At 33.3% G+C, this 13,844-nt stretch overlaps 2 protein-coding genes across 3 annotated transcripts in view; one reads left to right on the forward strand and one right to left on the reverse strand.

The window, feature by feature from the left end:
• LOC123308008 (probable aminopeptidase NPEPL1) overlaps positions 1-5,459 on the forward strand; it is a 35,922-nt gene extending 30,463 nt beyond the window's left edge. Inside the window, exon 8 of the mRNA XM_044890527.1 lies at positions 5,167-5,459. Coding sequence (XP_044746462.1) covers positions 5,167-5,307 — 141 coding nt within the window. The 3' untranslated portion in view covers positions 5,308-5,459. The remainder of the gene's footprint in view (positions 1-5,166) is intronic.
• A 4,615-nt stretch (positions 5,460-10,074) lies between these two features.
• Positions 10,075-13,664, reverse strand: LOC123308335. 2 transcript variants are annotated; one of them, XR_006537092.1, is made up of 10 exons: positions 13,522-13,664; positions 13,367-13,451; positions 12,919-13,280; positions 12,759-12,860; positions 12,381-12,704; positions 11,759-12,320; positions 11,562-11,702; positions 10,968-11,499; positions 10,676-10,911; positions 10,075-10,619 (listed from the first exon to the last, which is right to left on the reverse strand). XR_006537092.1 is itself a non-coding variant. In XM_044890950.1 (9 exons), the coding sequence occupies exons 2-9, from the start codon at positions 13,387-13,389 to the stop codon at positions 10,744-10,746; spliced, it is 2,214 nt and encodes a 737-aa protein (XP_044746885.1). In that variant the 5' UTR covers positions 13,390-13,451; positions 13,522-13,664; the 3' UTR covers positions 10,075-10,743. The 2 variants fall into 2 exon arrangements, 1 of the variants encoding a protein (XP_044746885.1); XM_044890950.1 differs by having other exon boundaries at positions 10,075-10,911.
• Positions 13,665-13,844: the final 180 nt, after the last annotated feature.

A 13,844-nucleotide genomic window follows, 5' to 3' on the forward strand; every position in this document is an offset into this window, starting at 1 on the left:
TCTTCTCAATTTGGGTTATCACAGTATATGCAAGTTTAAACTGAATAATCATGAGTTTCATTCATGAATTTTTCAAATGCACCGCGGGAACTATTCAAAATCATTCTTCAAATATTAGGTTTTAAAATTTAAATCGCTTCGTCTCTAGTTTACGATTTGGCAACAGCGCCTACTAGAAAATAAAAAGAACAATGCCTTGTTTATAAAATAACAGTAGTTGATTCAGCCATCATAAGTTGCGTACTCACTGGCGAGCCTCAACAGCAACCGGCCATAAAAATCCCATAAAACTTTACACCTTCCTCGTTCGTCGCAGACTTCATGGACATCTTTGTCTATCTCATCAGATAGTGTATTTGTTGTCCTTTATTATCAACGCATACTTCAGTCGATGTTGTCAACTCATGCAATAGAAACGAAACGCTTTGAATTTTAAATACCCATTTTTATTTTTCATTTTTAAGTACTTAAAATAATTTTTTTGGGAAAGGGTTGAAATAGTTATTTCAAAAAGTGACGTTTCAAAGATATTTCATAAAAAAAACATCATTTTCGTCAGAAGGAGTATTCCCTATTCCAAACACGCCCCCTCGTGTCAATTATGTGAATAAAAAGTTAATACACTTTTGTTTCTTTACATCGAGGAACGGAGAATTTTTGGGTGTTTCGATAAGAATTTTCAGAAAAAATTATCTTAATCTGTTGAAAATCTCTCAATCTAACTCGTGACAATAGAGAAAGCTTAGTGAACATTTCATAATTTGCATCCTTTGACCAAATCTTCGATTACAACTTTTTTATGAATATGTCAGTTTTTACTATTTTCCACGATGAAATGGACGTTTAGTCAATGTTTAAGGACATATATACGAGGATGTATTGATATCTACTTAGCCTAGACCAGTTCCATGCATCAAAAAAATTTTGCGTTACCATAGCAACGAACAATAACTCGTTAGAAGTGTCAGTGTAAAGTTTGAGGTCAAAAAAGTAAACCAGAGTTACGCAAAATGAATTAAAAGAAGTAAGATGTCCCCGAAATTGGAAAAATTGGAGTATCGAGCCATCAAGTACCTGTATTTAAAAGGGTTAAGAGATAAGCAGATTCACGAAGGTATGTTGACCCAAAACGTGCAAGGGTAGAAGCACCGCGTTCGATCTGTGCTCGATTTGAAAACGATGTAGACTTCTTAAACCGAATTGTTACTATGGATGAGACTTGGGTACATTTCTACGATCCAGAAAGAAAGCAACAAACGATAGAATGGCGACACTCTGGTTCTCCAAGACCTAAGAAGTTTCGTGTCCAAAAATCTGCTGGAAAAGTTTTTGCTTTAGTTTTCTAGGATTGGGTAGAACAATAACCGGAAATTACTATTCGACATTACTGACCATTCTACGGAAAAAAATTGAAGAGAAAATACGCTGAAAGCTATCCAAAGGTGTTTTGTTTTTGCAGGACAAAGCCTCTGCACACAAATCTCATACTGCCATGCAAAAAATTCGTGATGTAGGGTTTGAATTACCCCCCTTATTCACCAGATTTGGCACCATCCGACTATCATCTCTTTCCTCAACTGAAAAAAAATTTAAATGGTCGTAATTTTTTTTCAACCAGGAGGTAATAAAAGCTGTGGAGGTCTCTGGTTTTCAGAGCAAGAAGAAACATTTTTTTGAAAGGTCTAGAGACGTTGCAGGTCCGCTGTAAAAAATGTATCCAATTAAGAGGAGAATATGTTGAGAAATTAAATATTTTGACATTGAAATTTTATTTGGTTCTATAGTAGGCTAAGAATTTTTCAATATATCCTCGTATCTCGTCCTTATAGCACGGTAAAGTTTTTGTACATTCCAAATTGGTTACGAAAGAATAAACAAAAAACTGTTTCACCTAGAGAGGACTTTTTCCACCCAGTAAGTTAATATACATATGAATTTCGATAACATTCAAACGAAATTCATTTAAAAAATCATTTCAGATTTCCAGTTCAACTTGGACAAGTTTTCTTACCATCAATTTTGCAATTTTAGCCTTGTATATAAGGGAGAAGGCAAGATATCATATATGTGGCTCTCTATATAATCAATTCCCTTCTATTAGAATCGTGTAAAGAGAGCCAGCTTATTCAGAACAAAGTCGAATTTTTTTTTCATAAATACTAATACTTCATGACACTTCTTGATCTAAAATTGATAGTAATTAACACACTTGAATCCAGTTTCAACAACCAATCTTCAGAATTGAGAAGAAACAACTATTAACTGGGAAAAAGGATTCATTTGAAGAAAATCTCAAAATCCCGTTGAAAAATGACAATGACTGCATTAACTTTCTACTTCGAACTGTCATCAACATATCGCGGCAATCTACATTTGAATTCCCAATTAATATAACGCTTAGCACAGTGACAGAGCAATCAATGAAAATTGATTAAGAAAACCTTCTTATCGCGCCAGAAAAACAGGATAATGATGCAGACCTAGAGGTGAAAGCTAAATTGTCTAAGTTTGGTCATCTAGAGATCAATACATTAAATATGAGTAGAGCAATAATATTATAATGAATATAAACAACATTGGTATAGAATAGTGCAAAAATTTATCAATGAATACAACATTTACAGAGACGGACTGCTTACAAGTAAGCATGATTAGAACGTTCATCAGAAAAATAGGAGACACAAATGATAAATTATGGGAGTTACTAAATGAGAGAAACCACTAATCGTTGGTTTCGAGAAGAGCGGAAGGCTTGAGATCTAATCTGCATATCGAGCAAGATGAATGAATGTGGGAATACAAATTACAATGAGTAGATCATACCAATTGAGAGAGTACACGATTACCAGAGCAGTCCTTCCACGGTGGAACCAGGACGAGAGACTGTCAACCAGTATCATGGCTTACTACTGACCGTTTCTGAAGGAAATCAAATAAATCCAGGGTCCACCCTGGAGAACGTGAGAATTCAATTCATCTGAAACTCGACAACAGTTATTAGCCATATGTAAGTGAGAGGTTAACAACAGAGTTGACTTGAAGAATGAAATAAACTTGTGCAAATTAATAAGATGAGCACAAGAAGAATGAATACATCATCATTCAATATAAATGAGAAAGACATGAGAAAGTTCAATTCTGGTGTAACATATCCATTTCCATGTGAGAAACTGAGAGAGGCCTGAAATCTAGTTGAGTTGTAAAATGTAATAAAATATATATTCCTGAGGAGGCAAATACATGAGTTAACTCAAGTGAACATATCAATAGAGCAGTACTATTAAGGATTGCAAATCTCTTTCAAGACTCTTGGTAATTCGCATTTCATGCATAACGAAATCATGTAAGAAACATAAAAATGGGTTAATTGATAATTTTGAGAAGACTGAAAGAGAATTACTTTGATGAGATGAACATTTGGAGAAGGTTTTACAAAAATCGAGGTTAAGACAATGAGAAGTAATTTCAGCAACGTGAACAAAGATAAATAATCAAAAATTATAGAGTAGAAAGATAGGAAACGAAGCGACTAAAGTGATGTGAGCGCCATCTGTGTTTCAAATGTGTTTTTAAGGCCCTGAGACTGGTTAAAATTTTAATTCGAGGGACATATAAAATTTTGCGAGATGTCAGAGTCATATGGCCGTTTTGATCAAACAGGTTTTGAATGTTTTGATTCTCGTATCCATAGACAACCTCGTATCGCCTTTTGTTTTTCAAGCCCGTTCTAGTTGCTGATTATTGAAATTTGTGTCTAACTTCTTGGCGAAAACCTCAGAATATCGTTCGAAAATTATTGTATGGTGAAGAACTGTGGATCAAATAAAACGAATTTTACTAAGGAAAATGGGAATGTAAGTATTGAAACTGGTTACATGTGACTCGGTCATTCATTGATTTTTATTTTCAGTGCTACGAACTGGATAAAATTTTCAGGGCATAAAGGCCTGCAAACACTACTGACTACACCATGTGCAATGAACACTTTACTACAAGTCGATTGAGAACTGTTCATACACGTAAATTGTTGTATGCAGGAAGCATACCTTAAATGAAGGGCTCATTTAGGGGAAATTATGACTTTTATACATCCATCCAGAGATTCTCAATTGCCTTCAATATATTCAGAAATGCAAACGTTTTATGGATTTCGATTTGGGAATCGGGTGACTGTCAAATTGTCATTTGGAAAGTCAAAGTTTTATGAAACCTTCTGTTAGTGTTTTATTCATTCGTCAATCTGTATATTGTGCCATAAAGAGACCATACCATGAAGAAATCATAAAAAAGCATGAAGAAATTATACTGCCGGGCTTGAATACAGGTCTTGTATACCTCTGTAAGGTTTTTTCAATTGTGGTTCTGAAAATTTTGTAAATAATATGTAAGTAACGGAAATGTGTATCCTATGACGGTAAATTGAATATTCGTTCATATCAATTTCTAATATAAATTGTACAAATTCAATTTGTAAATTTTTTATAGATTGCAAATACAGATTTATCACATCCAACAGAGTATTCCATTGATACCAATCGATTCCAAACAATGTTCAGATGAAAACTAACATCCTGGTTACAAAACAAAACCATCCTCTTGTTTTATCGCTCAGGATGTTTGTTTTCCGATCTCAACAAGGTCAATATTGAAATTCAATACAAGGAATAGAATTCGAATTTCGCGCCCCTCAATTATAAAACAGAAAACTGTTATTAAACAGTTTTTCTGTATTGATAATACGTTTTCAGCGCCATCTCATTGTCAAATGTGTTTTCACCCCCCAAAATGTAGTCGGTTTTTAGTACTAGAGATATGAGGGCGTTTACTATCTTTCTACTCTATAATCTTTGATAAATAATGTTACTCGCTTCAGCGGAAACGGAAGTGATAAGTTCACATTTGGAATCAGTGATTAGCGTAGACAAGAACAAGGTCGGAGGGGGCTTCGATGAAATTTTAACAGTTTCGTGCAAAATCGAACTAGCCAACACACCATCATTCAGGGATCAACTCATTTTTCTTCAAGTTGAAAATCGCTTAAAATTTGGATTTTGTTTCGGTCCTTCTCTTTTTTTCGTTTTATATCAATGGTTGTTATGCATCTGAATTAATTTCAATCATGGATGTTCAAAATCAGTTCTGAATTATTTTATAATTTTTTTTCAGCTGGAGAAAGCGACAGGTTTTGGTGTTACTCTCTTACCAACTTTATTCGGAAAATATACCAACCAACGTGTTCTGAAAAATATTAGTCCTGACATGGAGGTAGAACAAACAAATGGAGCAAAAAGACATAAAATTGATTGATATTAATTGAACTTAGTAATAAATTTATCAATTGATCACAATTACCAATTTGTAATTCGATTTTCTTTTATTAAACTTCGAACTTGTTTTTTTTTTTAATTATATGTCAACCATGATTAAAATTTTTCAAATTCAATAAAAATTAAATCCTACACTTTTCTCTGAAAATCCCTAATTTACTGTTTATGTTTATTTTTCCTCACATTATGATCGTATGATCACAAAAATTATGTGAAGAGTATATATTATAACAATAACAGTGTGTTGCCAGAATATAAGCTACTATACTAAAAAACAAGCATAAGCTCACTTTTTCCATTGAATTTGGTGAACGAAGTCCTAGTTTTTAAAAAACAATGATTTAATGGGTTACCGCAATTTCGTTGGCGATAAATATTGAATATTTTTCTCCTAGTTTCCGATAATGATAACGAATGCAGCTTGCGACCACCCATATTAGCTCTGATATTCATCTCCAATATGTAATAATTTATTATCGTTGTTTATTAATTTCGTACTAGAGTCAACAGTTTCAAACATAACCCATTTTATATAAGCGATATTTTCTCTGAACGTTCAAACTGTGCCAAAACAAGAACACAACAAAATTCCCTTAATAGGAATAACATGCAAAATCTATGACAAAATACACATTCATAATGTGTTATCAAGAGTTGGCTTCTTTAAATTTTTGGTATTTTTATGGTAATGAGAAAACTGGGAAACGTGGATGATATCTTGTGTTCCAAAAAGATTAATCGAATAAATGAAAAACTGTAGTCCGGAATTCATTTTTTTCGATAAAAACGTTTCATTTAAAATGACATTTTTTATGGTTTTCAACAGCCTGTATCTTTTAAACCGAGTCTATTCGAAAAATGGCAAGGGAAAAAAGTGTTATGTACGAGTCAACTCAGCCTTTGTATACAGGGTGTTTTCAAAGGTGAGGCTTTTTGACAGCTCAAAATTTCATCAGAAATGTTCTACATATATAAAATATTCAAAGATGGCTGAACTACAACCCCTGGAATTTCGACAAAATTTCTAGTACGGGACTGGAAGCTGACTCTGGCATCGCAAAAAAGAAACAAAACAAACATATTGCTGGACAATGAATAATTCAGTACAAAGTTCATCGGATTAGATGCATCAGGTCACTTTTGAGAGGATCATAATTGTTGTATAGTACAATTTAGGGTGAAAAAAAATGTAGAAAATCTAGGCAGTTTCTTGAAAGTGCTTATGTTAGTTATGTTGAAAAAGTGCTATATTTCCCCATTTCATCCCATTTTACGACGGTTGTTGGGTTGTTGGAATGTTCGAACAGAAAGATTGTGATGCCCATTGTGAAAATAATTTTTTTTTTTTTTTTTTCAAGCATTTATTGATCAGCAATCAGAATACAATTCTATGAGCTAATTTTTTAACAATTATAGACATCGAAAACATAACATGAAGAGGTTCTCCCCATTGGGAGAATCTCTTAATATTCCATTAGGTCAGTTGGCCATTTCCTTTGCAGTCTTCTCACTTCGTTGTCACGTGTTAAGGGTTGTAGAAGGATATTTGTGTGTGCTTCCAATCTAGAGTGGTGGTTTCTACTTCTTGTTTTTATGACATCCTGGACAAAGGGTATTTTCAGATCATCATGGAGTGTTTGATTGGTGACATACCATGGTGCATTGGCTATCATGCGCAATATCTTGGACTGGCATCTTTGAATGATGGCTATATTTGACTTGCTTGCGCATCCCCAAATTTCAAGTCCATACGCCCAAATTGGAATTATAATTGTTTTGTACAAAAGAATTTTATTTTCTAATGATAGTTTTGACTTTCTTCCAATTAGCCAATAGATTTCCTTGGTTTTAAAATCTACTTGTTTTCTCTTCTTTTTAATATGTTCTTTCCAAGTAAGTCTGGTATCTAAGTGGAATCCCAGATACTTTACTGTTTCAGCTTGTGGTATTGCTTTACCATTGAGATGGATTGGAGGACATCGTTCTCTCCTCAGGGTGAAATCTACTTTTTTTGATTTTGTTTCATTTATTTTTATTTTCCATTTGTTGACCCAAGATTCTACTAGTTTCAGATGTTCTTGTACAAGTTTGGTTGCTATTATGGGATCTTCGTGGCTTGCTATTATGGTTGTATCGTCTGCAAAAGTTCCAGTTGTTGTGTTATTACATGTTGGCAGATCAGAAGTGTACAGCACATATAGGATCGGACCCAATACACTTCCTTGAGGAACCCCTGCTTCAATTGGATAATTTTTAGATGTTTCCTCCCCTACTTTTGTTCTGAATTCTCGATCGGTGAGATATGATTTCAAGATGCTGAAGTACTTTATAGGGAGAATGAAAATAATTTAGACGAATTTTATTGGTGAGATTTTATAGTATTATACGATTTTTTACACTTGTGTCCTGTCTCGTTAGTTGGTATCGAAATGAGCCATTTCATAAAATCGTGTAAGTTACCAAAAACTAATGAGAATAATTCCTATGTTTCCATTTTCATCAACACGTAAATATCGAACGAGCCAATATCCTAATTAGGATAGCCGTTTAAACGGCATCGGACAAACAAAACATATGACTTGGCAATGAATAATTTAGTACATCCAAGTCTATCCGATTAGTTGCATCAGATCACTTAAAAAATTGTTTCTATCGTGCAATTTGGAGTAAAAATAGTAAAGAAAATGAGAGACAGATTATTGAAAGTGCTTATGTTGACAAAACGCTATTATTGGTACCCTATTTCAACCAAATTTTAAGGCGTTTGTTGGAGGGTTCGAACAAGAAGAAGATTGTGATGAACATTTTAAAAAAATTTGTGAATAATTTGGATGAATTTTATGGGTGAGATTCTGAACGAATATTCAATTTTTTAAACTTGATCCTAAGTATGTTTCTGTCAGTTGGTATCGAAAGAAGCCATTTCATGAAATCGTTATGGCCGTTTGCACCGTTTGTCTAAACAACGATTATATTCTTAAACAACGTTTAATTCCTTAACCGGGTTGCACCGTTACTAAACGTTGATTATAAGGCCCTAATGGCCGTTTGCACCGTTTGTCTAAACAACGATTAAATTCTTAAACAACGTTTAATTCCTTAACCGGGTTGCACCGTTACTAAAAGTTGATTATAAGGCCCTTAAACGTTGTTTAAACTAAACGCAGAAATTTGCTCGATTAAAACGTTTAAAGTTACTAAATAATAAAAAAGAATCAGCAATCCTAAGTTTCCATTTTAATTTCCAGGTAAAATCGAACGGGCCAATATCCTAAACGGAACCATATGGTTGACTCAGTCATCACGAGATAAGTTTTCTCCATCGATTTGCCATCATTCAGATTACAAATGATCATATTAGGATTTTTCAACTTTGACATGTTGAAAATTTTATATAGGTGATATTCGGTGGAACGCTTTGTTTCGGTCTTCGGTCTTTCGGTCTTCATCATCTAGGGTAACGTGCCAACCAAGTGTTTAATCCGGAAGGGGGAGAAAATTTGACCTATTTTCGAATTTTTGTCTTTTCCGGTGGTAACGGTAGTGAGCTATCAACCTTTTTTTTTAAATGGCATGCTTAATTAATTTTAATTTATTTAAAAAGGGGGTTTGTTTTCATACTAAACGTTTTTCTTGTGCCTGTTTCATTTCGAATCACGTAGACATAGCATTAAAATACACTGAGATGAGTTAAAATGATTCCTAATAATAATAATAATATCCTATATTCGATTTATTTGAATTCTCAGGAAAATCTACAGACTAAATAATCTAAAAAGTGGAACACCAAAGTACCCAAATCCAAAGTGGAATAAAAATACAGTAAGTGTTGCCCTCTATAGTGCTGCCACATCGTAGATACGTGCCACATGATCTCTCATTCTCAGCATACATTAATTGTCTCCAGGATGCCAAATCATATCGACCAATCAGAGTGCAGCGCATCTCCCGCCAAAACTTTATCTTCGCTCTCTGAGCATACGTTAATTCTCTCAAAGAATCCCAAAATCCTAGCCAATCAGGGCAAAGCTATCTCGTTTGTCGTTTTCCCTACGCAATGCACCCGATATTGACGTGTGTTAATCGAAAAACGAATGTTGTGTTATGAATTGACAGCTTTCAGCTGATAGCTTAACCTACAAAGAAAGATCTTTGCTACAAAGCTCAACTTGTGATAAGTCATAGTCAGAGTCTCTGATATTAGTGTTCTGTTTTGTAATCCACTGATTAATATGAAGTATATTATTCAAACATGGATTGAAAATAATAATATTGAAAGTATAGTATTGTACAAATTTCTCCGTTAGTTCCTCATGTGGATGAATATGATATAAAATTTGGTTAATGTAATAAAAATACGGAACTTCATAATTACCTAAATTTATTATGCCATTTTAGTTAATATTAAAAAGATATTGAAAATTGTATCCACTTCAAGGAAGGTTTGCTTTGAATACTAAAACGTAACTATAAATCTAAGTCATATTCAAAATAGATTAGAAAAAAATCACTAATGTTATCAGACAATTTGATGTCTATTCAAAATAAGGATTAACTTTCTAGGGATATTTTTCTACAGAACTCGTAGGCAATATAACTTCATAATTGCTTCTTAAATTTTTTTGATCAGAAACTTTGAAGAATTGGCCTACAAAAAGAGATACACAAATTTTCTCACTCAAATCTTTTCAAAGATGCTCTTGAAAATGAAATTGGCAGGACATAGGGAATAACAGAAACATCCAGGTTAAAAAGTTATCATTCTTTATTTTCTACAATGAACAATAGAATATCCAAGAAGTACGAGTCAATTACATTTACTTGTTTCACAAAAGAAATCTGCATAACTCATGGGAAGCAACAGTGCATGTACAATAGCATTATACTCCAAGGTTGCATTCACAAACTTACTACAAGAGTAGAGTATGACCATGCTCAGAGAGCATACTCTGAGGAAGACATACATACATTTGTAAATTTGAGTAATCAGAGCTTACTCGGAGTAAGTTTGAGTGCGCAACACAAGTGAACACTACAAACAAACAAAATGTATTCAGAATGGATATAAATTAAGCAATCTTATACATTTCTTTAGTATAATTAGATAATCCAAAATCAAAATAAAACCACATTTACCTACATGAATGAAATTATATTTCACAATCACTAAAAAGACAAATTCATGCATTATCATTTCTAAAGTGAAGCACACATATTCTACAAATCAGACATCCATGATAGATGTAGATATTGACCCACCACCTCCCCACCTTCACACCCTCTAAGTGATATCTACAAAGTAATCGAAAATGAAAACCAACACAAAGCAGCAGTGGATTAATATTAACCTTCTAAATTCAAACGAAAAGCAAGTTATAAATGTGAATAATATTCCATCACCAACATTCATAATATTCTACTTTTTGTTAGGATAATATAATTGCTTTTCTATTTTCCTTTTTTCTACTCTTTGGGTTTTTTTGGCTTGAGAACTATTATAAGTTTTATTGATAATCTCTACCATCTTATAAAATTCTTCATCATCCAATGATTTTAATTTCAGGAATGTATCTTTCAATACAGTCTACAAAAATTTTAATGCACAGGATATTCCCATCACCAATTTTCTACCCAACTTACCTCACGCTTGGTACTAGGATCAATGGAAACAGTATTTTGAGATTCTGTTATTTCTTCAATAAAATTGTCAACTTCATTTTGATTTCGAACTCTGCTAGTCGAAGGCTCATCTATACATAATGGAGATTCATCACTCTCTGGACCTACAACAAAATCGCTCCTCTTTTCGGCCAAAGCAACTGCATGAATATGTTTACACAATGCAGTTTTGATAGTGTATTCTGGACACTGACATTGATACTTATGAATGCATACTTTGCATTGGTCACAATACAAGGTTCTGCATTCATCGTCACACATCTCGTTATATTTAACTATATAAAATTTTCCACTTACCGAAGTCGAGAAAACTTTAAACTCACCAGAATCTAATACTATCACTTTGTCCTTTACTTCATTTTCAGCCTTTATATGAGCTTCTCTACCTACTCTGCTTTGGTAGGAATTGGCGTTAGGTCTCTCCAAATCAATAATTTTTTTCCACATTTTATCTTGTACTAGATCTTCTAATAAATCTAATAATTTTTCTATTCTGAAATCCACATATTCCAAATAATATACATAATTATAGTGTATCAATATACAAATATTTACCGTAGGTTCTGCTTTCCCTTCATTTTATTGTATTTTATCACTTTATTTAGGCTCTCAATAGCCATGTTAGTATTAATACCAACATTTATCCTGTAGCAATGGGACCACATCATTATTCTTTCAATACTCTGAAAATAGTGTCTGAAAGAATATGAAATTAGAATAAAGTTGCCTAAATTGCTTATATCACAACTCACTTCTGTAAATATTTCAAAAAATCATATTCACATTCTTCTTCCAAATATTTGAAGTACTCTTCTTTCAATTCTAGAAATTTGGTTTGGTCAGTTTCTTTCAATATATGCCTCATTCTGTATTTCATTCCTTTTCTGATTTCTATTTTCTTTATTTTATTTCTCCCTTGGATGTTCCAGTTTTTTATGACATGCCACGTGCAAAGCAAACGCCTTGGCTTCTCATCCTTCACCATTTCTTGGCACCATGCATTGAAATATTTGGCATCATCGTCTGTCATAATATACTCACATTTTATATAGTCTCCAAGTCTTTCCCTTAATGACCTAAAAAAAATGTTTTGGATCGTCTGATCCAAACGATTGGAAATCAAAAAGGATACAGGGAACCCAACATTGTTCTCATCTTTGACTAAAACAATAGTCAATTCAAAATTCCTCATGTTGGTTCCATGAGTGCCATCAATACAAATAATTTTTGGGAATTCCCTCAGCTTTCTTTCCATAGTCCTGTTCATGAAAGCTATAGCAAAATCTTCAATTTGCAGCTGAGGGTGACTTTCTCCTGATAAAAATATGATAAGCAGGTATTAAATCAGAATCAAATTAGTGTATAAAAACATACCTATCTGCTTGAATAAGAAAACAGTGTTTTCATCTTGACAGTTCAATTCTTCCACTTTTAAGGCTGTTGCTGTCATATCATCTGCATGTCGTTGTTTGTTTATATTGAATTTTCGAATGATATATGAGAGATCTCCTCTTGTTAAAATATTCATTCTGGTGAGCTTCCCTTCCTCTAATATTCTCGCATCCTCAAGTATTCTCTCTTTTGTAACACCAGCACATAATTTTTCAGCGAGCATTTCCTGTTGATCCTTCGATAAATGTTTGGCTCGGAGTTCATCATCATGGCCAGCATGTGTTTCAATATAGTTCACTGTTACTCCTTAAATAGAATGAATCAACACTAGTACAATAACTATATTATTAAAAGTGTTACCAGAATTAGTTATTTTAGCACAAATTCTAGATGGACATAATCCTGATATTTTAATGCTTCCTCCTGCTTTTGAACATCTTTGGTTACTTTTACTGTCATATCCTGAATAGAAGTAATTGAATAATTGAGTTACTTAGATAGACAGCTTAAATATACTCACCTCTTGTATTACTCCTATTGCAATTATAGTATATGTACTCATCATCTTTGATCTTTTGACCTCTTTGAAAGGCATAATCTATATTTCTATTGTCAACTGCTCTCCAAGCTTCAAATTCCTCTTTGTTTCCAAAATAAAGAGTTGATCGTATAATAGTCAAAAAATGAATTTTTTCTATATGATCCACTAACTGGTCATGGCTTCCAAATGATAATTTAAGTTTATCCTCACAAAGTGGACATTTAATATTCTTCGTGTCCTTTCCTGTAAGTGGCTCTTGCAGGTGCACCTGTTTTATATGGCGGTTGAATGTAGACACACTGGATAACCTTTTGCCACATATGTGACAAAGAAGCTGTTTACTACAAAAATAGCAAGCTGATGACAACAATCAAATCACCCCTATTCTGTAACTCAGATCGGAATGAACCATATGAATAAACTTTACCTTTCTTGATCCATATCGATCATTCAAACGTAGCAATAAAAACTGCTTTTTAGAGCTGATAAACTGATATAGATATTACCACCGGCTGAAAGGCAAATATCAGAAACTCGTTCAAATATTTTAATATAGTCAAAAAGCAATTATTAATTAATTACCTTCTTTCGCAATCTGTATAAGCGATAATAATCGCTGTTTTCGAAATTTAATGAAAGAACAAACTGAAATGCGAAATTTTGAACTTATTACATTCACAGATAACAGAGTATCATCAAAATTAAGAGGATCTAATGGTACGATTACATGAAGAAGTTCGTTCGAGATCGAGAATAACCCGGTCGGGGGAAAAGTTGGCCAGACCAGAGAAATGTTTTGGCGGGAGATGCGCTGCACTCTGATTGGTCGATATGATTTGGCATCTGGAGACAATTAATGTATGCTCTCATTCTCGATTATTCTACATATTTAAATTTTATCGATA

Source organism: Coccinella septempunctata, chromosome 2, assembly GCF_907165205.1.
Source record: "Coccinella septempunctata chromosome 2, icCocSept1.1, whole genome shotgun sequence".
In the NCBI taxonomy this organism is placed as follows: domain Eukaryota; kingdom Metazoa; phylum Arthropoda; class Insecta; order Coleoptera; family Coccinellidae; genus Coccinella; species Coccinella septempunctata.

What these genes read in the sequence shown, in the direction of transcription:
- LOC123308335 (XM_044890950.1), bottom strand. Translation starts at nt 13,389, where the DNA reads ATGATCGATATGGATCAAGAAAG. An exon ending in CAATAGGAGTAATACAAGAG is followed by an intron (nt 12,861 to 12,918) that starts GTGAGTATATTT and finishes ACTTCTATTCAG; the next exon opens with GATATGACAGTAAAAGTAAC. An exon ending in ATCCTAGTACCAAGCGTGAG is followed by an intron (nt 10,912 to 10,967) that starts GTAAGTTGGGTA and finishes AAATTTTTGTAG; the next exon opens with ACTGTATTGAAAGATACATT.